At 44.0% G+C, this 26445-nt stretch overlaps 1 protein-coding gene across 2 annotated transcripts in view; it reads right to left on the bottom strand.

The window, feature by feature from the left end:
- Window positions 1-26445, bottom strand: part of MGAT5B (alpha-1,6-mannosylglycoprotein 6-beta-N-acetylglucosaminyltransferase B) — a 189451-nt gene that overhangs the window by 142174 nt on the left and 20832 nt on the right. For both annotated transcript variants that reach the window (XM_088661601.1, XM_035107960.3), the window contains exon 2: window positions 19470-19582. In XM_088661601.1, the coding sequence (XP_088517727.1) occupies window positions 19470-19582 (113 nt within the window). The remainder of the gene's footprint in view (window positions 1-19469; window positions 19583-26445) is intronic.

Genomic DNA, 26445 nt, shown 5'->3' with positions numbered 1-26445 from the left:
TTAGCTCCAAGGCAGCAGAGGTAGGGCAGTGACTGACTCCCCACACCTAAATCAAACACTGATGTCATGGATTGTCTGGATGCCAAGGAGTGGTGGGAGGCACCAGGTATGGAACCCCCAGGGGAAGATGGCTCAGAGCCATGGGATTGTTGGTGGGATGATGATGTGTGGTCAGAGGGAGAAGAGGGAGCGGACGGGGAAGAGGTGGTGTTGGAAGCTGAATATGTTAACAGGGTTTAGTGAGCAGGAAGAGGCTGTGGCAGAGGGCAGTCCAGAATCAGTGACAGGAGAGGAGGAGGAAGAGGAGGAGGAGGAGGGGGAGTTTGGATTTGATATCCCACTTTATCACTACCCGGAGGAGTCTCAAAGCGGCTAACATTCTCCTTTCCCTTCCTCCCCCACAACAAACACTCTGTGAGGTGAGTGGGGCTGAGAGACTTCAGAGAAGTGTGACTAGCCCAAGGTCACCCAGCAGCTGCATGTGGAGGAGTGGAGACACGAACCCGGTTCCCCAGATTATGAGTCTACTGCTCTTAACCACTACACCACACTGGCTCTCCAGAAGAGGCAGAAATCAGGGAGTCTCCCCCTCCTGCTGTGACCAGCTGCCCTCCCCTGGGTCTCCAGAACGCACTGAGAAATGAAGAGAGCAGAGCAAAGAGAGACAACACGATGGAGCCTTCTGCAGCTGAGGAAGGAACCTGAGGAGGAGCCTTAGAGAGTGGTGGGAAGGCATGGACCTTCAGTCCTCACAACTGTATCATTGGGGCAAGACCTACTGGTAAGGGTTGCTGTGACCACTAGGACTGAGCTGTGTTCTTTCTTTGAAAAAAGGGTCAACTTCACTGAAATAGGGTGTTTTACTGGTGACCTATGCTTGACTCCAGCTCCTGACAATTGATCCCTTTGCCTGCCTTCCTCCCTTGCCTGATGTAGCAAGCAGGACTTCAACATTACTCCACACCAAAAAGGTAAGTAAAGTAGGTGGGTAAAGAGGTGGCAGGCACAGAATGCTTCCTCTTCTACTACCTTTGAACTATTAATAATGGGCAGGAAGGAGGGCCTCTGTTTGGGAAGCCCATATTCATCTGGCAGGGGACCAAATCTTCATCCACTTGGATTGTTGAGGGTATTGTATCCAAGCCTCCTTTCCGGGTTGCCCTGAGGTTGTTGTTTTTCTCATCTGGTTTGCAATATTCCAGGGAAGCTGGGACCATAGCATATATCCTGAATTAGCCTTGGTGTCTAAAGCTGAAATCCTATGCACACTTACTTAAGAGAAAGCCCCATTGAGTTTGGCGTGGCTTACTTAATGTCAAAAACTATATATATATATATATATATATATATATATATATATATACCCTGCCCATTCTGGCTGGGTTTCCCCAGTCACTCTGGGTGGCTTCCAGCACATATAAAAACATAATAAAACATCAATAAAAACCAATAAAAGGTCCGTATAGTTAAATATATGGTTTTCCCAGTAGTGATGTATGGAAGTGAGAGCTGGACCATAAAGAAGGCTGATCGCTGAAGAATTTATGCTTTTGAATTATGGTGCTGGAGGAGACTCTTGAGAGTCCCATGGACTGCAAGAAGATCAAACTTATCCATTCTGAAGGAAATCAGCCCTGAGTGCTCACTGGAAGGACAGATCGTGAAGCTGAGGCTCCAATACTTTGGCCACCTCATGAGAAGACTTCCTGGAAAAGACTGAGGGCACAAGAAGAAGGGTATGATAGAGGACGAGATGGTTGGACAGTGTCGAAGCTACCAGCATGAGTCTGACCAAACTGTGGGAGGCAGCGGAAGACAGAAGTGCCTGGCATGCTCTGGTCCATAGGGTCACAAAGAGTTGGACATGACTAAACGACTAAACAACAACAACAACTTCTGAGTAAGCATGTGCACGGTCATGCTCTTGATTTGCTTCAGGTTGTCTGTGTGTGAGTGTGAGACCGTGTGTGCTGCAGGGTGGAAGATCTGATTTGAAAAGATGTTCAAAATGTGTGAAAGATTTATGTTGAAGCAATGGGGTAAATTAGCAAGAAAGGGAAGGGAGGCAGAGAAATGTTCTCAAATGGCTGTTCAAAAGAGCTGTTAATTGAAATACTTTATTGTCACTTGTACAACTTGTATACAGTGAGATTACACTGCAACTAATGTTAACAATGCAGCTGAACCCCCAACCTGCAAATTTGCTGCTGGGCCGACCTGAAGGCAACTTGCTGAATTATCCACTTGCATAACTCATTCACCTATTCTCCATCCGGTCATCCATTTCAGGATATGCTGACGTGTCAAACCATTTCTAGGCTCAAACAGGACGGACTGTCCCTGGTGCACAGCATTCAAATAAAAACCCAGCCATCTGACAAATCTACTCCAACATATTTATTTGATTGACCTCTTGAGGCAGAAATGGTAGCATTGGTTGTTAGAAGGCCTTATGCCCTACCTAGGGATAAGGGAGAAAGTTTATTTTGTTTGCATTTTAACTACCTAACTCACACTTTTCAAACCAATATGTTCACCAAAACACAGCTATCCTTCAAATTTGGCCTTCTCCAAATTTTGCAATGCAGTTCACGAGCCAATGTGTGTATAAATGTATGTATTAGGTAAAAGTGTACCAAAGAAAATGCACACATTGGTGAAAATAATATACAAAATGTATTATATTAGGGGGGGAATTGGTTGCAACATGTGTATATTAGTCAAAATTGTGTTTACTGGGGGGGATTAGCACTAAATTGCTGCTGAATTTTCATGGGGATTTTTTTTTAATGAGATTGCTGCAGAAATGTTGAGAATTGAATTGAAGACTGGAATAATGAAAAACCAAGAGAAAGGGGAAATGATAAATCTATCCATCCCTAGGCACCTGACAACTCTATTCCAACACCTTTAGTCAGTCTATTGGGGGGTTTAAAACACAAGTATTGAAACAGAAATGGCAACACATAGGAACAGCGCATCCTGTTTTGCCGCTTGAGAAGAAATGGGAAGGACCACTCTGTTCTGCCATGCCAGTGGTCTCGCTGCTTCTGCTGCCAGCACCACAACCACACTGCCCACCTCCACTGGCATCGGCATCAATTTCCATCAAGGTCTCACGGAAATCTCACAAGGTCTCTCACACCCCGTAAGATCTTGCAAGATCTTGCCAGAAATCGGTGCCGCTTCTCCACTGGTGGCTAAGACAGAGGGTGGGTTTAGGGGCTTCCAAAGCCGGAGGCGGCTGCTTCCCCCCACCTAAAAGGTGGGCTGGCCTCGATTGCACAGATGTAGAACGCCTTGTGCCCTACCTACATTTTAGGTCAAGAAGGTGACACAAAGGTCTGAATTTCTAGGACACCACATTTGCCAGGAAGGCCACACTTGCATGAAGGTTGTTTGTCTACCAGAAGTTCCTAGATCTAAGAGAAACCCCATTACTCAACGCCTGCTGCCATAATGCCAATGCTCCACAAAACAGGAGCCAGAGCAAAAGAGGCAAGCTGTCAGGAAAGAAACCTTATGTTCCGAAACAAAAGCCTTTGGGGCTTTCTTCATTTTCCTTGTCGAGCTCCGAAAAGACAAATTCCATCTGGTTTAGAAATTGGACAAGCAGGCCTGTCATTCTGGGCTCCTGTACGTGATTAGAGGAAGGAGCAGAAACAAAGAAGCGTTCTGCGGAGGTCTGGGAGGTCAGAATGAGGGAGAAAATTAGTTCCCTACCAGACAACTGCTGCCCTTTTAGGTCGGCATTTTGCGACTGTCTCTTGGCAGCAGCCCAGGGCCGAAATGAACATTAACTCCCATTGGAGCTTTGTCGATGTGTTCCAGAGGCCACTGCATATGGCTGGTAGACATTGAACGCCACAAAAATCTTTTAAGGGAGAGCTCCCCATCACAATAGAAAATGAGCTTGTTTTCCTTTCACTGCACTACAAATAATTTTAACTGCTTCATGCCCTTCAAGGTCAGGAATGCTCATTCATGTTAGATTTGGGTAAGGGCTGATGGCCTCAGCTGCTGGATCAAAAAGACAACCGCTCCTCTCTCGACAATGGGTTGCTATAAAAGGAGCTAATCAGCCTTCAGAGGGCAGAATTACAATTAAGCATTCCATACATGGAATGAAAACTGATAGTAGAAATTGCACTCCTTATAAAAATGGGGATTAAAACTGCTTTATAAACCCACAAGAAGCCATGAAAGATGAGCTTGGAAAGTAGGGTCCTATGAATTCTCCTGCTAATTATTTAAATGTTTTGCAGTTTAGAAATAGGGGGGGGGGAATCTGTCATCACAATGGCAGAAGAAAAAGACAATAAGCTGCTGTTTCTGGAATGGAGTTTTTACCTTTTTTATAGCAGCTATGATGCTCCCTGGGTGACCTAGGGATAGTCATCATCTCTCTGTCTAACCTACCTCACAGGGTGGTTGTGAAGACAACATGGGGAGGGGGAAGAACCATGTATATGCTAGCTTCCTGGAGGAAAAAAATGAGGCAAGAATGCAATAATTAAAAAATCGAAATCATATGAATGAGCAAATTCATACATAAATAATTCCAAGTGGTCTATAGACATTGGGCGATAGACCGAAGTCAGTCTATTGGTTTTAATAGGTCTACTCTGAGTAGGAGTATCATTGGATATCACTAATACAAGGCCATGGAACTGTAACTTTTCCCCAACACTATGAGAGGGGGGCGGGGATAGTAAAAGCAGTATATTGTGTGCCATAAACAGGAAGCATAAAGATTCGTAGGAAGGCATTTTGAGATGCAATTTGGCAAGCACATCCTAGCTAATACCCCTAATCTTAAATAACCAAGACAGACAGAAGAAGCACTTGAGCTCTTCACTGTGGGATTTCTGGAAAGGGCCATTATATTTGAACAGCTTGGTTGTAAAAATGATGTCTCAGACCTTGCAATGTGCTATGAATTCAGTCAGCTGCCTCATTGAAAGAGTAAGCCCCTTTGAGGATGCTGCTCCATTCATCTGATCCTTGGCACGCAGCATGGTTGCTCAGAAACAAAAAGCAACCATCACAAACCTTGCTGCAGGTAAGATGAAGGGTCACATCCCATTTCTACCCTTCTTCACCAGCAGGCAGATCTCACTGGCTCGGCACCTCTGGAAGCCTCCAGGCCATCCTGCAGGGAACACAGGGCAAGTCGGTCTTTCGAAAATCAGGTTTATCAGATCAATGCCATCTGCTACCAGAGCAGTGAGAGTCCTCAACAAGAGCTTCATCACACTCCCATCTAATCAAGCTGCTCTGAAAGCTGCTACTACACTCTGTAAGAAGGAAGTCCATATGACGCAAGTGAAAGACCCAAATTCAGTGGTCGCATCATAATATAGAAATGCCATGGTGTTGGTTCATTAACAAAAGAAAAAATCTGCCCGCAGACCATTCATAGGCAAAAGTTATTTCATTGATGCTGCCTGGAGATGGGACCTTAACCATTGCGTAACCCATTGTTCCTGGAAAAACTCCCTGGGGCATGAGAAGATCAATGGTCCTCTAAGATGACCTTTTAGAGATGATTCACATTGTGCCATGGTGTGAATACTCAATACATGGTATGTGCATAGACTAACTACACACAGACACAGACACAGACACACACACAGACACACACACACACACACACAGAGAGAGAGAGAGAGAGAGAGAGAGAGAGAGAGAGAGAGAGAGAGAGAGAGAGATCTAAACATCAAACTACATTTTTCATTAAAAAAGGTAAAGGTAAAGGGACCCCTGACCATTAGGTCCAGTCATGACCGACTCTGGGGTTGCGGCGCTCATCTCACGTTATTGGCCAAGGGAGCTGGCGTATAGCTTCCAGGTCATGTGGCCAGCATGACAAAGCCGCTTCTGGCAAACCAGAGCAGCACATGGAAACACCGTTTACCTTCCCGCTGTAGCGGTTCCTATTTATCTACTTGCATTTTGACGTGCTTTCGAACTGCTAGGTTGGCAGGAGCTGGGACCAAGCAACGGGAGCTCACCCCGTCACAGGGATTCGAACCGCCGACCTTCTGGTCAGCAAGCCCTAGGCTCAGTGGTTTAACCACAGCGCCACCTGGGTCGCTTGCACATTTTTCATTAGGTACATATTATTACTGAACTGCTATGCACTTCTCATATACACATTTCTGTATACAATTTCACCCATTTTACTATTGTTGGGTGCACACACACCCCATCAGCCCCGTGGTCTCAGTCAGGCTGACCCATCCAAGGCCAACTAGGGAGCCACTCACCCCAGATCCGATCCTGAATTAGTTTTTGTACAGGGGTAATGGTCACTGTATACCACATCACTGTCCTGCCAAAAAGGGACTTTGGACACATCCTCTGTAGATGCAGTGATTCCATGGCAAACATACAGTGGTCCTTTCACCAGGGGAAATATGACCCCTGGAAGTAGAAAATCTGAAAACCACCATCCTACAGGAAATGATCACCATTTTGTGAATCTTTCTCCATGGAGGAAAATAAATAAATCTAAACCTAATTAATTTATTGCCCCACTCAAGCTCTTGATTGATGATCTCCCATGACAATTTCTTAAAGAAAGTGATGAATTAGTTGTCCCTAGACTTACATTATACCTTCCCTTTTGGCTGCAGCTGTTTATTTACATTTGTTTAGCCTGCCTTTCTTCCATCCTGGAATTTAAGGTGGCTCCCAAGCAGTTCCCAGGCTGACTCCCATCCTGGCACTCACTGGAGCCAGACATGCTTCACTTCAGCAACATTGCTGTATTATGTGCTTTCAGGCTGTGCCAGGAAATAAAAGTCCCATCTCACCTCATGCCAAAGCAAGGCTACTCTCACCACCAATGGTATTCTTCATGGGTGGAGCATCAGAAGGGTCAGGCCAGCTCTATCATTAAGCAGATGCTACCAACTGGGGGAGCAGCAGTAATGTCTCTCCTCAAACTTTCCCTCCTGAATCACATTCAGCTCTATGGGAGATAAACGTTGTGTGTGCCAAAGGCTTGCCATACTGTCTCATTGCTAGTGTTAAAGTAAGACTCTGCCACCAGTCCAGTCATCACTCCAGTACATGGAGTGGGTGGAGGCATCTTGTCCTTCGCTTCAGCTAGCAGAATGTATTGGGCTGGATGTGGATACCACACTGCAGGGACTGGCCCTATGAAAATGCTCAAAATAAATAGGAAGCCCAAACCCCAATGATCTGTAATGGCTATTAGACACAGGAAGGAATTCACAAACTAACGTGCTTTGGAACCAGCAGCAGATGACTAAACAAAGGCACTGTCACAGGTTTCTGCATCGGAATTGAGAATTCAAATGGCATATTGTTTGCATTACAGAAGGCTCCAGTTCTGTCTGGGTATTCTACCACTCCACAAACGTTTTTAAATGCTTTGAAATTTCAGAGACAGAATTCATGCGGAGCTGGGTTATTTTTCACACTGTTGTAAGGCCCCATAACTTTTGTTGTTGTTGTAACAGAGTCTTAGGAGGAAACTCTGAGCTTCTGCCCAGACTTGTGTATCAGGCACCTGTGAGGTTTATTCATAGTAATCTATCTAGTTGTGCCCATGCACAGCAGTCGTGCTGTTTAGGACTAAGTGGCTGATTAGCACTAAATAGATGATTTAGCCAAACTGCCACATATAGGCTCCCGTAAAAGTTTCTGCAGGTAAAGAATAGAATAGAATAGAATAGAATAGAATAGAATAGAATAGAATAGAATAGAATAGAATAGAATAGATACTTTATTGTCATTGTACATAGTACAGTGGAACCACGGTTTATGAACACCTCGGTTTATGAATTTTCGGTTTATGAACACCGCAGACCCATCTGGAACGGATTAATTCACTTTCCATTACTTTTAATGGGAAAGTTCGCTTCAGTTTATGAACGCTTCAGTTTATGAACAGACTTCCGGAACCAATTACACCCATGTTTCAGTTTATGAACGCTTCAGTTTAAGTACTTCGCGGACCCATCTGGAACGGATTAATCCACTTTCCATTACTTTCAATGGGAAAGTTTGCTTCAGTTTATGAACGGTTACTCCGTGGACCGTCTGGAATGGATTAATCCACTTTCCATTACTTTCAATGGGAAAGTTCGCTTCAGTTTATGAACGCTTCAGTTTATGAACGGACTTCCGGAACCATAAACTGAGGTACCACTGTACAACGAAATTGTATGCCATCCCATAAAAAACAATATAAAAACACAATTACAGCCACACACACACATACATATACACCCATCATAACTCCCGGAATCATATTGTGTGGCGATGACCCCTCTTCCCATGAAATAAGACACATGACACACTGTATAGATTTTAATTGGGCGAAAAGGCCACAACTTTATTGGTTACTGATGTTGAGCGGTATTGGCTTAGGCATTGGAACCTAACCACTAAATCTGACTGCAACCCGTGTGTTGCAGTCTGTGAGCAGTTAACCACCAGCAAGGTGCCCAGTGATGTACATCTACCAGAACCCCTTCTGTGGCTGCCGAGGGGGCGTGCCTTACGGCCCTGACCTCCATAGGCTCAGGACAAGCTCCGCCCCAAAAACCTTTATTGGAATATTTCACTACTCTCTGGGGAAATGATGACGTAAATATGCTAATTTCCAATGCCTAACTGCCGGGATCATATTATTTAGTTACAGCATTTAAGATGGTTATAGCTCTCGGATAGAAACTGTTTTTTCTTCTATTCGTTCTTGATTTAATTGTTCTGTATCTCTTGCCCGAAGGCAACAGTGCAAAAAGACTATATCCAGGATGAGCTGAATCCTGTAAAATATTACTTGCTTTTTTAAGGCAACAGGAGTTGTATAGTTCGTCCAGAGATGGGAGAGGATGACCGTTTTTGTAAGATGATTAATGCAAAGGAAGGCTCTCAAAGCAAATGCAAAGGAATAAGAAGGCAGGGGAGGGTGAATTTTGTGGGACAGCAGTGAGAAAACCAACACATATCAAAATTCCCTCCTCTCCACATCTGCTCGAACTATAGTGGTCCCTTTGCTTCTGGTGATCAGGGAGTTTTATTTGCATTCATGCACTTAGAAAGTGAATTCTCCACACAACCAAGGGATTCTTGGGGAATCTCTTGTGCAAAGCTATTGCCTGCAGATGTGGTGGAAGGCAGTTACGGAACAGTGATGGTAGCAGGAGTTCAGACAAACCTGAGGGCAGTTTCAGGGCCACATGGGGTAGTCTCATCCCTCTGCAACCAGCCATGCCTCCCATGTGCTGCATGCCAAGTGTTTGAAGCAGCCCTGAACTCATGTGCAAGTGGAGCTCATCGGTGCAAGGGGGATTCTGGGCCAATCAGGATTTTCCCACATGTGGAAGAATCCAAGAATCCACACACACATAATTGTACACATTCATTGCCTCTTTCATACAACGACATAGCAGATTTTGAAGTCCCTGAGTCAGGTTTATGGAAATGGATTTCTCAAGGAGTTGAAGAGATATGGGGCTCATCTACACTTCTGCTTGCCCTGTGCCTAGAAAGCATGGGTTCAAGTGGTTTTCCTCTTGCCCCACTCCTTTTCCAGGGAAAACCCACTCTTTAGTGCTAAATCAGAGAAAATCCAGAGAAAAACCAAATTGCCATTTGCTCCAGTTGAACTCTAAAGAGCAGTTTAGGAGGAAAGCAGTGGGACAAGTGGAAGTGTGGATAAGCTCTTACCCTAGCTGTGGGTTGTCAAATAGTGCATTTCAGAGGTAAGAGGAAAAAATGTGATTTGAATGTAAGGCACACTTGTGGACATAGCAGGAGTCCAGAACAGGACATTACTCTGGAACAGAAGGAAAGAGGTGGGTAGGCTAGAAAAGCTACAGAGCAGAGTTTCAAACAACCCTAGGATTAGGCAAAGTGGGGGGGAGGGAGCTTTCAAGGATATGAGGTTATCAATTACTATATTTTTACTGAGGAAGCGCCCCCATTTGCATTTTCCATCTCAGGCATCAACAGATCGTGGGTGATTTCTGGAGAATCTCAAGTTACCACCTGAAATTGGTACCTTTGCTGCAATTTGCAAACAATCATTGTGGCAACTGGAAATTATTTCTGTATATTCCTTGGTATTCCATTGGATATCAATTTATTTTCCTCCCAATGCAGCTCTGGAGGCTCACTGGCAACGTAATGAAACCTGTATCTGCTTCTACGGTTGTGCCTACATTGTGTGACCTTTTAACAATCCATCATTCTTTGATGGATTAGTGATGAATTCTAAATGAAAGGCATCGTTCTAAAAAAGAAAGAAAGAAGGAAAGAAAGAAACTGTAGGTCATTTGCAGGAGACTCTGATCTGGCAGAGACCTTTGTTTAATATCGATGATAATAACAATAGCAATTGATGTGAGCAGAGGAATTCTGTCAGTTTCCCAGCAGCACTGTAGACATCAACACCAAGCCCTGACTTTCTGAAAGCACTCAGCATTTAGTCTCCCATAGTGTGGCCACATTTTGTATCCATGTGCAATTCTGAAAGGCGCCACAACATTATGAACATTTCACAGCGGCATTTAAACATCTTGCTTTGTGATTTGATGACTGACTGGCCCGTTTAAATCCATAGGTGTTCAGATAAAACAGTCATTAGGGATTTATAACAACTCCACTAGATACAGCTGAGCAGAAAAAACAGAATGTCTGCTCTCTTTTTTCCCCCCTTAAAGGCAGCAGAATTGGAAGCTATTCAGACTGACTCCACAAAATGGAAAGGCTAAAGTGGGGGACAAGGCTATTTTATTGAATTCAAAGCATTTATACCCTAACAGAAAAGCTCCCAAGGCAGTTTACAAATCAATAAAAAATAACACAGTCCCTTTCTTCTAGTGTACAATCTAAAAAGTTGAGGCACAAAAAGGAAAAGGGATGGGGAGGGAAGAGGTTACACTCTTACGCACATTTCCTTGAGTACAAGGACCACTGAAACAAGCCTCCAAATGTTGTTATTTTTTTTTTTTTAAATAATTATTGTTATTTGCATTTGTCCACCACATCATAACAGGTGTGCTCTCTGCTTGGATAGGATCGCGAAGCCTGTTGTAAGAACTAAGGGACACCATGAAATACATGCAGCAATGGTTTCTCAGTGGTGAAGCTGATCCCCTCAGCAATCTTTCCAGGAAAGCCTACACATCAACCCATTAGCTCAGTTCCCAAGCTGAGCAATTGTGATAAGCCAAATTAGAAGTTTCCAGGAGAAGAGATGCTGTTTCAGCTGCACTGGTTTGAAAATGATGAAGCACTCGGACCTCCTGGTAAGAGTTCCACACCTTCCAAAGAGGATGATCCTTTACACATTGCCCTTAATGGGCATGCATTTTCCTATATCATGCTTTCCTATTTCTGTGTTGATCTATGAGGAATGGCTGTGTCAATTCACGCCTAACACTAAGCCATGGTTTGGAAAATTAGCATGTGTTTGAACATCTGAACCCAGTCTACAGGCTAACCATGATTTGTTTTCTGCCAACAAACCATGATGTGAAGCCAGAAAGAGAAAACACAAGAGCAGCTAGAAAACTAACAAGCTTGGGAGGAATAAACCAGGGCTTTTGCTTCTCTGTCTGTGAAACAACTAATAATTTGTTGAACAAACCATGGTTTAGTGTTATGTGCAAATACAGACTCTGCACATTTTTTTTCATATGTATCAGATATGGAAGCTGATCACCAACTCCCTTGCATTAAGATCAGGACTGGGGAGAGAGAATACATTGTTTTGGTTGTTAGATGTGGAAGAAGGCATGTTTACATATGAAGATATTCCACAGGGATCATTATTCATATTGTTCACCCATAGCCAGGCCCCAGTTGTGATGAAAACTGCAAAGCCAACACAGCAATGGGGGAATTTACAATTAGACACTGGACAGCTTGATGGTAGCTCAGTCCTGGACATAATAAAAAAGGCTCCTATTTGGGAACAGGGATTGTTGGCCAGTGTGAAATATATGCCTACCTTTAAGGAGACACTCAAGCTTCAATGAAATGTGGACAGTAAAGACAACAGATGAAAACCATTGTTGAAGCTGCTTTTGCTTGAACCCAGCCAAGTACCGGTAAGTCCTAATCCTGCAGTAGCAGATTTAATGGCATTCACAATGATTAGGGAGATGGTGGGGAGAAACAGAACCAGCTTTGTATTCTCCTCCATCAGGGAGAAAGCTAAGCCAAGTATCAAAGAGGCAGTATTACGCGATAATCTCTTTTGAAGTCAACTAAGCATTTTGCAAACCAACAAAGGAATTTTGGGAACCAACCTATCAATTCCCTGCCCAGCCGATATGCTCTGTTTGGCTTTATTTTTTTTAATGAACAACAGGGCAGGATTTATCTTTGAGGGAGGTACAAGAACTTCTAGAGAACAGACTTGGAAAGGCTTTATCCATCTGTACCTCCTGAGATGTAGGCTGGCATAGGGAAAAGGCCAACAGTGTTTTGGTTTTTCTTTTGGATTTTTCAGAGTAAACACCTAAGGATCATAAGAATCATAGAGTTGGAAGGGACCATGAAGGTAACCCCCTGCAATGCAGAATTTTTTTGCCCAATGTGGGGAGCAGGAGCATATAAAGAAGAAGAAAAATGGTGGTAAAGGAAAGCGATAATGAAGTTATTCCCTCAGAACAACCTGGTCCTCTGAACAAGAAGTGCCAAAAGAGCACCATTCCAGTGCTGATCTGTGAGAAGAGAAGCGAAAGAAAACGTTGACTAAACCAGAACAACTGTTTATAAGAACATGGCCTCCATTTCTCAGACCCCAGAATGGGACTCTGCATGAGAAAGAGTGTGTGTGTTCTTTCCCAAAGTCTGTAAAAGGGGCATTTGGGAGAGGCTTTCCATTTTTATTAGATTCCACAAGAGCAGTGTGGCTTTAGTTTGGGATTTAAAGGCACACCAGCTATGATTAAAAAGTTGGGTTTCAAGAATTATTGAGGAGAAGGGAAAGAAAGAGTCCCTAGCACAATTTCAGTAAAGCTATGCTGAGGTGGTAATAGTGTGATTTGTGGGAGTGGGAGCAAGGAAAAGCTAGTTGGGGAGGGGGGGATAAGATTATATTATATATATTTCATTACAGGCAGGCATTTCCCCCTCCTGACTTCCCACTACAGCCAAAGAAACTGAAGTAATCTTAAACTTAAACCAAAGGTTTACACACAGTCACAAATAAGGGGGTCAAACACCCCCAGGAAGTTATTGAGTGGTTTCATTCCTTGCATTGTCACTGGCTAGAGATGCTTTCAAGCTCTCTAAAGCAAAATAAGAAAAGAATGTAGAAGCATAGGAAATGTACAAAACCATGAGAAGCTGCACATTTCATTTCATGAGAATCATTTCCCACCCCCATCCTATTAATGGAGACAAATTACCCTCAGAAAGATATGTATTGTCATCAATATAAGAAAGAGGAAGGAGACCGGGAAAAACACTTTCATAATATTGACTTTCCAGCAAGGTTATTCCATCTAGCTCACCAACCCAAGGGCTGGGTGCACATACAATGAATGTACAAAACACCTGTCTTTTGACTATGAAACATAATTTAATTCTCCCGCAAGTTCCAAAGATCTCAGAAACCCACTCCATGGTAACTCAGAGCAGGGCTTTTTATTGTGGCTGCCCCTGTTCTGTGGAACACAGGCACCCACTATCTGTACTTTGAACTGTTGAAGACATTTTTGTTTTGTCAGGCTTCCCCAACTGGATAAATGGTCTTTGCCACAAGCGTTCATTTCTTAGGATTTTGGTCTTGTTTCATATGTATTGAAGCTACTGTATTGTGTTTTTAACTTTCAAAAATTATGTTATGTGTAAATTGCCTTGAGGTGGTGGTTTAGAACAGGGGTCCCCAAACTAAGGCCCGGGGGCCGGATGCGGCCCAATCACCTTCTAAATCCGACCCGCGGACGGTCTGGGAATCAACATGTTTTTACATGAGTAGAATGTGTCCTTTTATTTAAAATGCATCTCTGGGTTATTTGTGGGGCATAGGAATTCATTCATATATTTTTTCAAAATATAGTCCGGCCCCCCACAAGGTCTGAGGGACAGTGGACCGGCCCCCTGCTGAAAAAGTTTGCTGACCTCTGGTTTAGAAGATAAATAATAAATCTGTTGTTGTTGTTGTTGACTTGGAAAATGTTTTTATTCAGATGCAACACATAGTTGACCAAGAATACAAATATCAGAAGGGTTGATACTTAAAAATGGATGGCAAAGCAATGGAGCAATGTCATTTGTGTTTATTAATCCACACAGAAAAAGCCTCCTACTTAATAGCACCACTTACAAAAATGGCAACCATGGACAGCACTATTCTCTCAGATCCCAATTGCATGTTATACAGAACTTCCACCATGACCTATTTTAAAAACAGCCTTCATATTGCTTCCAGGCAATTTTACCTTTGCGAATGCTCTTTACACACACACAAAGATGTGCTTCCAAGTAGCAGTCTCACTCCTGCTCTTTTGAAGTTAAATGGAACTTTAAATTATTCCTTTCCTGTCCTCTCTCAATATTGCACAGTTGTTAAGGAGAAAGAAGCTACAACACACCGACACACACGTACACTGCACAATTGGATCCTTCAACATCCCACTTATGTATGTGTCTTGTGCTGCAGAGACACAAATAGCCAAATTGTCACTCCACATCTATTTTGTTTCTCCCCCAGAATCAAAGTTGCATATCAGAGAGACTCATCTGCTTCCAAATGGGAGCAGTCAATTGTACTCTGCATTTGGGGCTAGGAGTACTGCTAGACAGCTGCTCCCTTCAGCAGCCAGAGTGCTCTTGCTCTGCTCCTCTTCTGACTTGATAACATTTTGGAGATGAATTTAGAGAGAATTCCACCCCTCTTCTTTTACTACCCACTATTGCTGGGCTATCAAAAAGGCAGACATCGGGAGCTGTCGGTCAGCTTGCCCAATTCACTGAAGTCCAGACTGTGTTACTATTAAATGCATGATGCTGTCTATATGATTTTAAAACACTTAAAAGGATTCCCTTCTCCACTGCAAACCTGCCTATGATAAGGCTATCAATGACTCCTAGCCACAATGACCAAGTTCTCTGCCTTGACTATCAGAGGCAATATGCCTTTGGATACTAGTTTCGGGGGGGGGATCACAAGTGGGGGGGGAGCTGTTGTGCTGAGGTCCTGCTTTTAGGCTTCCCATAGGCATCTAGTTGACCACTGTGGAAACAGGAGGTGCTTGACTGGATGGGTAATTGGCCTGATCCAGCTGGACACTTCTTATATTCTTACCTGCTGAGAGCATTACCCGAGGTTCTGCCCCAGGCACCTCCCTCCCAGCCCAGCCTTTGGTTACTGGGAACAAAGCCTTTTCTGTAGCCATGCTCTGATCATAGAACTCTCTCTTCAGTCATATTGGTCTGGAAATTTTTGCCCCAAGCTGTCCTTGTTCTCCCAGTGGTAGACAATATTTTTGTGCTTGATATTTTTATTTGCTTTTCTGCATACATTGAATCTTAGGCAATTTTAAGCTGGATTTTGCCTGCGTTTTTGTGCTGTTTAAATTGGGAATCGTAAACTGCCTTGAAGGCTAATCAGGATGGAAAGGCAGGACAGAAATGTTTTAATTAAAGGTGATGTGTGACAGGATGTTATCACACTCAGCATTTCCTACATCACTGCTCCAATTCATTGGCGGCTGGGGGTTTTTTTTGGGGGGGGTGAGCAAATGCTGAGTGCCCTGTCATAATGTTTTAACTAAATGCTACAAGGTGGATGGGAAGCTTTTTTGGCCTGAGGGCCACATTGCTCTCCAGGGGCCACATGCTGGTGGGCAGAGACTCTTGCCTTTATACAGAAGGCAACATTCCAGGCACACAAAGAGGTTTCTGCATTAGCCAGTGTGGCATAATGTTTAGCGTGTTAGACTAGGACAGGTATAGGCAAACTCCGCCCCTCCAGATGTTTGGGACTACAATTCTCATCATCCCTAGCTAACAGGACCAGTGGTCAGGGATGATGGGAATTGTAGTCTCAAACATCTGGAGGGGCGGAGTTTGCCTATGCCTGGACTAGGACATGGGAGGCCAGGGTTTAAATCCCCACTCAGCCATGAAGTTCACTGGCTGACCTTGGGCCTGTCACCCTCTCTTAGTCTAACCTACCTCACATGCACACCACCTTGAGATCCTTAGAAGATAAAGGTGGTATAGAAATCTATTAAGTAAGTGCATTTCTCTATCCACTATCCAAATAAGTCAGAAGTGCTATCACAGTTCAAGAATACATTCCAGCCAAGCAAAAGCACAAGGGTGTTACAGAGCACGGCTGGTGGGGGTGTGGCCTAGGGAGAGTTCCAAGGGCCAGAAATAGTGACCTGGAGGGCAGCATTTGACCCCTGACCCTGAGGTCCCCACTCCCTTGAACTAAAGGCAGATTCAGATGACATGCACACAAATTGAAGGAATGCACAATGAGGATTATGGGACTGCTCAGGATGTTCCGATGTGTGTGCACATAGTCCTCATGTTCCTACAAACTGGGACAAGAACCCTCTAAGCAATAGCAATGGATCTGGAAAGACTTTCTACTTTCGCACATACCCTTGGGAATGCCACACTATGGTGGCACAGAAAGTCATGCAAGAAACACTGAAAACTGTTAAAATATAACACTTTCAACATCATACGGTCCTTCTAAAGCCTGTTGGTCTTACTAGACAAAAGCAGGTGACCATTTGCCCTGTAGAAAAATGAGAATGTGCTACTCCTTCAATCGTCTGGTGTGAGATGTTCAGAGCCAATGGCTTAGACCACAGAGATCAGCAACAGACACAGAACTGCCCCTCTCTGCTTCCCCAAGGTGAAACAAAGGGATGCAAGAGTGATTACAGGCGATGAAACCGTACAAAGTTAAATGTCATAGAAAAGCAATTTGCTTTTTTCTCAGCCTCTGCTCTCCAACCATCCGTCTCACAGGGCTATTGTGTGGACAGATCAAATAAGGACTGCAAAAAGGGAGGAAAAACCATTAAAATCTTATGTGAAGGGAGAAACAGTGGCAACCACAGCATTAGATATCAAAGCAGTGCGTGCCAGGGCAAACTTGCATGGCTAGCATACTCCAGAAGAGACCACCAGGAGTCACGGCCCATGCTTTCATTCATGATTACCTTCCTAGGCCATCAATGATAACCCCAGAATTCTCTCCCATTTTAATGTTGCTTTAACCAGTTAAATGTAGGGATGTCAGATTAAAAACACAGGCCATCATTTTTGCCTAAACTCTTTGCTGCAGCAAATGATGATATCGTGACAGGTCAGGTGACATGGGAGGCAGGAAGAGGAAGGGGCCCCATCTTTACCACACTGTGTGGTGAGTGCGGATACTGACTGGCCAGGACTTATGGTCCATGAATCAGACCTCTTACTTTTGGAAGGGAGTTCAAAGGACCCCACGGATGTGGAGGGCTGGGTGTGGAAACGATCAGGAATGAAGCTTCAGAAGGTAGCACCCTACTCCCCTGTGAAGGGACCCACAGAAGCTTGCAGGGACATTTATTTATTTAAGACACTTATACACTGCTATATCATTTGCTATTCTAAGCAATGTACGTAAAACAAACCATATAGAAAATCACCAGCTCATGGTCTGAAGAGGTGGCCCCTGGAACTTTCAACAATGCAAGGGCTCTATCAGAAGAAAAACACATCAAGGCCCTTTAGAGCTATGACCACTATCTCAGCTAGGGAAGGAGAGCTAAGCAGGTAACACCAAAACTGCCAGCAGGCCTGCTTAAGCTTTCTGTTGGTTTTAGACCTTAGCTTGTTGCCTTGCATGCCTATGTGCAAACCAGACTTTACCCATATCCACTCCTGCTTCTCTCAACTCCAGCATGCCTCCTCTGAAGCAGGATACCATTTATCCTTGTGCAACTCTTTCACAACATTTTTACTATCATCAAAATACGTTGCACAGGGTCTCCAGAGGGACACACTGCAAAGGACTTATATTGAGGTAAATAACAAAACTCTCAAGCATTGAACAACGTGTGTGTGTGTGTGTTGTACACAACTGATACAGTTTGCATGAAGTCCAACGCAATAAAACAACACATTGCCTTCCTGAAGTTCCTTCGTTGGGGCTGCATCACCACAAAACATCTATTTTACTTAATATATGTGGGCGTTTTGTCAGCGTCGCTTGTGCAGGTTCTCTGTTGTTTGCTTGTGTGTGTTCCTTTGGTGGTGAGAGATGGGGTTGGCCTAGGGCAGTCATGTCCAAAAGGTATTATATTTATTTATTTATTTATTTATTTATTTATTTATTTATTTATTTATACATACCCCCGCCCATCTGGCTGGGTTTCCCCCACCACTCTGGGCGGCTTCCAACAAAGATTAAAATACATTAAAATATCACAGATTAAAAACTGGCTGGCCCCCAAAGATCACTGGCTCACTGGCTCCCCCCCAAAGAAGCTGAACAACTGTGGCTCCCCTAAAAAAACCTCAACATTTTACCTCCTTCCTAAAAAAAGCTCAACAACTTTGACCTGAACCCCCCAAAAGGGGGTAGATCACTGCCAGTTTTTAACTCTGTGAGTAGATCGCAGTCTCTTGGGAGTTGGCCACCCCTGGCCTAGGGTATGATTGCTCATTTGTGGTTGGCTGTGGTGTTTTTTGTTTCACGTGTGGGTGGTGGGGGTGGGGTTTTTGAATCAAGTTACCCATATTGATTTGTACGCTGTTGGTGGATTTTTGTCATTGTCTTGTTGGGCTGTGTATGTGGTGAAAGGGAGCCATACCGGGGTGAAGCCGTCTTCTTCTATTTGTCCCCGTGTCAGTTTCAGTTTATTGGTTAATTTTTCTAGTAAGGCTGTTTCCCATACTATTTGGTAACCAATGAGCATTCTGAACCTGAACCAGCCTATCCCTGCAACTAGCGCCACTTCTTTATGCCTGTCAGTAAGGGTGGAGGGGCTCCCTTTCTTTTCGTTCACCATTTGGTGCAAGGGAAGGGAACATTTTCCATTCCAAGGCCACATTCTCTCATAGGGAAGTTTTTAATATTTAATGCTGTATTGTTTTAATATTCGATTGGAAGCTGCCCAGAGTGGCTGGGGAGACTCAGCCAGATGGGCGGGGTACAAATAATAAATTTATATTATATTATATTATATTATATTTATTATATTATATTTATTATATTATTATATATTATTATAGGCAACGTTCCGGGGGCTGCATGCCACTGGTATGGCCTGGGGAGGAGCCTTGGGGCCAGACAAAGAGGTCAAGAGGGGCACAATGCAAATGGCCCCCAGGACTAAGATTCCCCACATCTGGCCGAGTGGCAACAGCCTTTCCTACTTCATCAGCTATGTGACTTAAAGGCAAAAGCTATTATTCAGGTTGCTGATCTGACAAACATAGTCAAATGAGTGATATGGAGTTACCTTCGGTCCTGATGGTGAATGGAGAGTCCGCCAGTCTTTTGGCTGAAAACTGACCTCCCAGTGATGTCATTAAGAAGCAGAGAGTGAAAAATCCAATCCCAACCACAAATATCCTATAAAGGGAGACAAAAGAGGAGGCATCATCAGGTATAAAGCTAAGCAATACGCAGTGAAATTCCCTACAAATTCCCGCTACTTTGAAGGAGCTTTAAGGATTACTTCCATCCCTCTGAAATCTCGCATTGCTTCCAGGAGATTTGGATCTGCCCTTGGAAACACACAGCTGGGAAGAAGGTTTTTTCTACTAGCACAAGTGTGTGGAGTTAAGGGTTCTTTGCCATGGGGCACGTGATGCTTTGACACAATCTGATCCTCAATCAACCGTAGGCACTTACAAAGTGACTTCGTTGCTCCCTTAAGTAAGAAATGACAAACCCAGCCATCAAAACTTCACCACTTTTTCCCCCCTCATACTTGTTGGATTGAATAAGCTGCAGGGCAGGAGTAAACATTGTGTTAGCTGGAAGAGAACACGGTACTTCTCTCTGCTAAACAAATTAATTGTACTTAACAGGAATGAAAGCTGCATGTGTCAGAACACTCACCACAGGGCATAAATCCACTGGGATGTTCTCCTGCACAAATGTCAGAGTAACGCTTTTTGCACAGCTCCCTGTCATTTCTGAAGTGTATTTAATCATTTCACCCACTGCCTACTTACTAATAAAATGAAAAATATTGTGCAGCCTAACTTTAGCCAACCTTTGTCTTGGACCTCCAGGAGTTAGGTGTGTAACTATATGACATTTATACCAGATCTGACTAATCTAGAGACTTTATACTAGCTGCCAACCATAGGGGCCCATGGTGCTCCCTCCTGTTCTCTTTTAACCCCAACGAAGATGGCTCTGAAGCCTGAGCATGTGCTGTTCTAGGTAGCTTAAGAGTCAGAGACTATTGGAATGCTACATTTCACAATGGCAGACCACCAAATCAGACCGTTGTATGCTGTTCATCCACTTCAACAACAATATCTTTTCTCCCCAAAACATAATATAATGATGTGGTACCTGGTGTGTGTCTAATGGGGGGTATTTAATTGTCAGGGTGGGCCCTGCTTTGTCTTCAGCCTTTTCTCCAGATTCTTCCCATTGATTTTATTTTTACACACACACACACACACACACACACTCATCATTATGCCAGACTTGTTTAGGCTTTTGAATCTTCATAATTATAATCGAGCAAGGAGTGATGGTTAAACACTGCATTTAATTACTAATTTAGACCACTGGAGAAGCAGGGGGAGAAAGAAAGAAAAAAGAAAGAAAGAACTGAAAGGAGGGGAAACAGTCAAATGAGTTGCCTGGTTTAGAAGAATCTCATTAGAAGATGAAAAACTTCAAGACTGCAAATGCATTTCAGAGGATGAAACTGCAGCGCCTGCGGTACCCGACAGGATCAGAATAAGTAAGTTACAAGAACTTCAATGGGGCAATATGGTGATCAGATAATTACGTTCACTCTGGTTTTCCTCAAGCAAAAATAACCACTTGCACAGTATTTGATTTCCACCCTACCCCATTTTCCTAAGCCATATAATTGTCCCAAGAAACCCCCGTTTCAAGATGCACCACAAAGGGGAGCCTTCTTATTCTTGACAGCCAAAAAAACCAGAGTGTGGCTTTGGATGTTTCTGCTTGCAAAGGGAACAAGAGCAAAAAGCCACCAATTTGGTTTCCCCCACCACCACTTTGGGTGAGAAATTCCTAAGGCCACCACTGTCACTTAGTGTCACATCCACATTTAACATAAATGTTAGTGTAGCCCAAGCTAATCAGTACCATTCATTTGCCACTGAGAAAGGAAAAAAACGGCACATGTAATAAGAAGTAAGGAAAGGGGGAACACACTGCGTTAGAGCACAATACAGGGGGAGGGGTATTGTTTTTGTGTTTTGCTATGTTATGCATTTTTGTGTTCATATATGTGATTCTGGGATAAAGGGTGCACAGAAATTTAATCAATAAATGAATACCTTTAAGTGCACATAGCAGCAAGATACAGTGATGGGTGGCTTTATATGAGGATTCAGCAAATTCATGGAGAATAAGGCTATCCATGGCTCCTATGCCCCTGAATACCAGTTGTTGGGACTCACAAGTGGGGAAACTGTTGTTGAGCGCAGGTCCTGCTTGTGGGTCTCTCACAGGCATTTGGCTGGCCACTTAGGAGCACAGGCTTGATCCTGTAGGGCTCTTCTCATGTGGGAAAAGGTTTCCAAGTCTGTGGCTGCCGCATCATAACATAATATCACAATTATCACTTAGTTAAAAGGGGGGTCTTTTTTTGCTAATAGGTGAGCAGGTGCTGGAGTCCAGTGGCATAACAATTAAGACCCAGCATTAATCTGCAGTCAAATTAGGAATGTTCACAGTCTCCTTCAACCTGACTAATTTCTCTCTGCTTTTTCATTTTATTAAGAATAGAGCAATTCAACAAAATGTCACATTGCACAAGGATCATTTGCAGCTGCTATCAATGGGAAATACCCATCTCCTCAGGTTAAATATGATCACATCCATCTTCCTCAGTAACAGTAAAGGTAAAGGTAAAGGGACTCCTGACCATTAGGTCTAGTTGCGGACGACTCTGGGGTTGCGGCGCTCATCTCGCGTTATTGGCCGAGGGAGCCGGCATACAGCTTCCAGGTCATGTGGCCAGCATAGCTAAGCCGCTTCTGGCGAACCAGAGCAGCACACGGAAATGCCGTTTACCTTCCCGTCGGAGAGGTACCTATTTATCTACTTGCACTTTGCTGACCTTCTGATCGGCAAGCCCTAGGCTCTGTGGTTTTATTTATAAATAAAGGAAGATCACATTGTACCAATCAATTTGGCTGTGGTGCACTTAACAGAAGCCAAGGTTCTTATTTTATTTTTTTGTTTATATACTACTTTATGTACTAGTGGTGGAAATAGCCTAGAAATTTTAGAAAACAAACACGGCGCAATACTCTTGCAGGAAGGGGTCCCATGAGCATCCCATGGCAGCAATCAAGGCCAAAGGGGGTGGGGGAGAGATGGATGCGTATTCTCATCATACACAGAAGCCTTTCACTCCAACTCCCACAGAGGCCTGTCGGTGGTGTGTCTTGCTGCCTTTTTCAGCAATGCAGCTTTATAGAAGACTCTTTGAATACAACTCTAGGTTACAGCAGTTTTACCATACCCTTGTGACAGCTAGAATATATTTACATAGGTTGCATGCATGCCGATTTCAAGCAGAAGGCTAGTCTTTCTACATCAACATCTCACCTTCTTTTGTTTGGTTATGTCTCTGGACCACATGCTTCAGTCCATAGTGCAGTCCAAGGGGAGTTTCTCTATTACAATCTTGTATGCACAAGCTTCTATGACCACATGTTGTTTGGGCTTGTTTTTTAAAGATGGGAATAATCAGGACAGCGGAGGTGCCTGCTATTGTGTGTGTTGGATTCTCAACAGGCATAGGTAAACTCGGCCCTCTAGATGTTTTGGGACTACAACTCCCATCACCACCAGCTAACAGGACCAGTGGTCAGGGATGATGGAAGTTGTAGTCCCAAAACGTCTGGAGGGCTAAGTTTGCCTATGCCAGATCTAGAGAATGGGGTGCGAAGCCTGAATGTATTTCCACTGCCCTTCGTACACCATAAATATATTTGTCTTTATCATTATAGGAAGCTGCCATATACAGAATAAGGTGGCTTGGCCTAGCTAGCTCAGTATTATCAACAGTGACTGGCAGTAGTTCTCCAGGGTTTCAGACAGGGCTCTCTCCCAGCCCTAACTGGAGATGCTGTGGGTTGAGCCTGGAAACTTCTGCATGCGAAGCAGATGCTCTCCCACTGAGCTTCATCTCTTCTGCTAACAAAACTATACACTTCAGCATGAAAGAAAGAAAGAAAAGAAAGAAAATTGGCCCTGAAATTAGTTTGAAACTTCTCAGCTTTTTTTAAAGACCCTAAAGCTAGACAGAAAAAGTAGTCTACTCCAGCCACTCCCTCCCCATGCCATCCTTCATCACAGCACAATAAGTCGGGTTCTGCTGTTCTATTAAGCCAACCGTCAGTCAACATGAGAGGAGGTGACAGCTCTCCCTGATGGCTGTGTATAGCCCATGACACAACTGGCACAGCCAGTGAATTGCTACTGAGAGACGTATCCGTCCATCCAGCTTCTAGTTTTGCACGCAACCCCATTTTAGAGCTCATCTTGCATTAGGCCAGTCAGCTTTGCCATGGACCTTAATAAGATCAAGGCTGGCACATTTTTTAAGAACAGTAATACACACAATTCAGGAGGAGATGGCCTGGGTGGACCTCTCCCACATGAGCTCACCATGAGAGTTTCTCTGACAGGGAGAGCTGCAACCAATCACAGCCCACTGAGATGAGCGCACCTGCATGATATACATGTCCGTCACATTCACGTTACACGTTTGAATTACCTTAGGGATGTTACACACAGTGACAAACCTGGCTTTGCCACCTAGCATACACCCCACAAGGCAGCACTCTGACAAGGGGTGTAGTGGTTAGACTGTTGGGCTAGGACCTAGGAGACCAGGGTTCAAATCTCCACTCAGTCATGAAACGAATCATTGTCCCTCAGTCTAACCTACCTCAATGGATTCTTGAGGGGATAAAATGGGGAGCTCCTTGTCAAATATAACTGTAATGATAGATAGATAAGGGTGGTTAGAACATGGTGCTGATAACACCAAGGTTGTAGGTTTGATCCCCATATAGGACAGCTGCATATTCCTGCTTTGTTTGGGGTTGGACTAGATCAGTGGTGGCCAGACTTGGCCCTCCAGCTGTTTTGGGACCACAACTCCCATCATCCCTAGCTAACAGGACCGGTGGTCAGGGATGATGGGCACTGTAGTCCCAAAACAGCTGGAGGGGACTAGATGATCCTCAGAGTCCCTTCCAATTCCACAAGTCTATGATTCTATTATAAATGAATGTATCTGTGTGACACATGCGTTTTCAAATACCTGCTTGTCACATTCTTGATTTTGAGGTAAATACATTACAAAGGGACATTTGATGGGTTCATCACAGTTACACCTGGCCCACACTCCTCTTTACATAAGCCTCTCATTCTTGTCCTTCTGTAAAGGGAATAAGTGCCTTAAACCTTTGTGACTGTGTACCTAGTCACTAATCACTACGAAGATGAGTGTTTGCAATTAAGACCTTCTGAAATTGAAGTTCTTCCCCACAATTCAAAAGGAGCAAGAGTCAACTGCAGCTTCTCTGTGAAGTGAGGGGAAATCACTATGTATATGTTATTATTTCCTATGTTCCAGACAAGTACTGGCTCAACTTAAGCCGTGCATGCAGCAGTCATGGTTTCATCTAAGTACTCCTATTCATAACAGGAGTCGAGGCACCTGAGGATGAGAACTCAGAATGGGCTGGGGGGGGGGCTGATGAGGCAGATGCCCCAGAGGCTGCCCCTTCTCTGCAAATGGAGGAGGATAAAGGCTCAGGGATGTGACCTGCTCTGGCAGAGGGGTAGGATTCACAGGGGGGGAGGTCTAGCACTTCCCCCTCGGGAAAGGCTGCACATCAATAGAAAAGAGAAGTTTCAGCCCCCTAAGCAGAGTGCCCACCTGCAAGACAGGAATTCCCACAGGGATGTGAGTATCCGAGCATTCTCTGCCTCTGCTTAAAAGGGAGAATCTCTGGAACAATGTTGCAGCTCTTGTTCAGTCTTGGACCTCTTGCTACTAATCTCAGACTCCTGAACTTTGGCCTTCATTCTTCTTTGCCTTGCAGGAGCATCTGGTCTAGATTTTGCTCTAACCTAACTGCCAAGTTTGTACCATTAGACTGCTACAATACTTCTTTACTTGCAAGTAATGGCACCCATGGTTGGTTTTGGATGGGAGGCAGGACAAAAGCTGCCTAAGGATGCAATCCTACACCAGCTCAGTGGGACTTCTGGGTAGACATGTATAGGAATGCACTGTGAGATTCCTAAATGACATTACTGCAGTGCCAATGTAATTATTTTATGATACAGTGGCATACCTATTGGTACACCCCATGTGAATCAATAAAATACACAGTACTTATAACTTAATTACATTGAAGTTTTCTATGCTGCCCGTGTATGCCAGGTTGGCATACAATGATAAAAAAAGCACAGTCAGTCCAAGACATTTGCCGCCTGAGGCAAAGGGAAAGAGATTGCCCCTCCTATGGCATGTGCAGAAGCTGAACAGCCTGAATCTCATTTCAGCACCACAAAATTGGACAGCGTCCTCCACCACACCTCCTAAGGGCAGCAGGCTATTTTAGTGGGTGCAAAGTAGATCACACAGCACACACAGCTCCCAACCTATTGCTGTTGCTCCCTGCCCTGCAGCATCTACTGCCCAAGGTGGTCACCTCACTTGGCTTAATGGTAGGGCTGGCCCAGAACAAAAGCAATAAATACATAGAGAGAGAACACTACAAGATGAAAACACCAGATGTGGCAATTAAAGGAAGACCATAAAATTCAGGCGAACGGATAAAACTTGCATTATTTTGCTGAAATACCTGAGCACATGAAATGCCAGCTGAGAGTCCTCCATCTAGCTACCAACTACCAGCATTGTGATCAGAGAAATTAGGAGGAAGAGCCCTTCCATCATGATTTGATCCCGCTCCACAATCTGGTGCATTACTGACCATCATGCAGGTGTGAAGGGTTTAGGAGAACAGTCAAGTCAAGACAATCGGAAACACATCGGAGAGGGACAGCTGTTCAGGTGCCAAAAACATTCCATTGTTACAACAATGTTTGACAGACGGGAGACATCGGATCATCCAAGGAGGAGGGAGGAGGGGCCAAAGAAGGCATAAGGCGAGGTGGCTAACCTGTGGCCTTTTTGGTTGTTGCTAAACTAGAATTCTCATCATCCCTGACCATTAGCT

Source organism: Zootoca vivipara, chromosome 2, assembly GCF_965207765.1.
Source record: "Zootoca vivipara chromosome 2, rZooViv2.hap1.1, whole genome shotgun sequence".
Lineage (NCBI taxonomy): Eukaryota > Metazoa > Chordata > Lepidosauria > Squamata > Lacertidae > Zootoca > Zootoca vivipara.
This window is presented reverse-complemented; position numbering and strand designations above follow the sequence as displayed.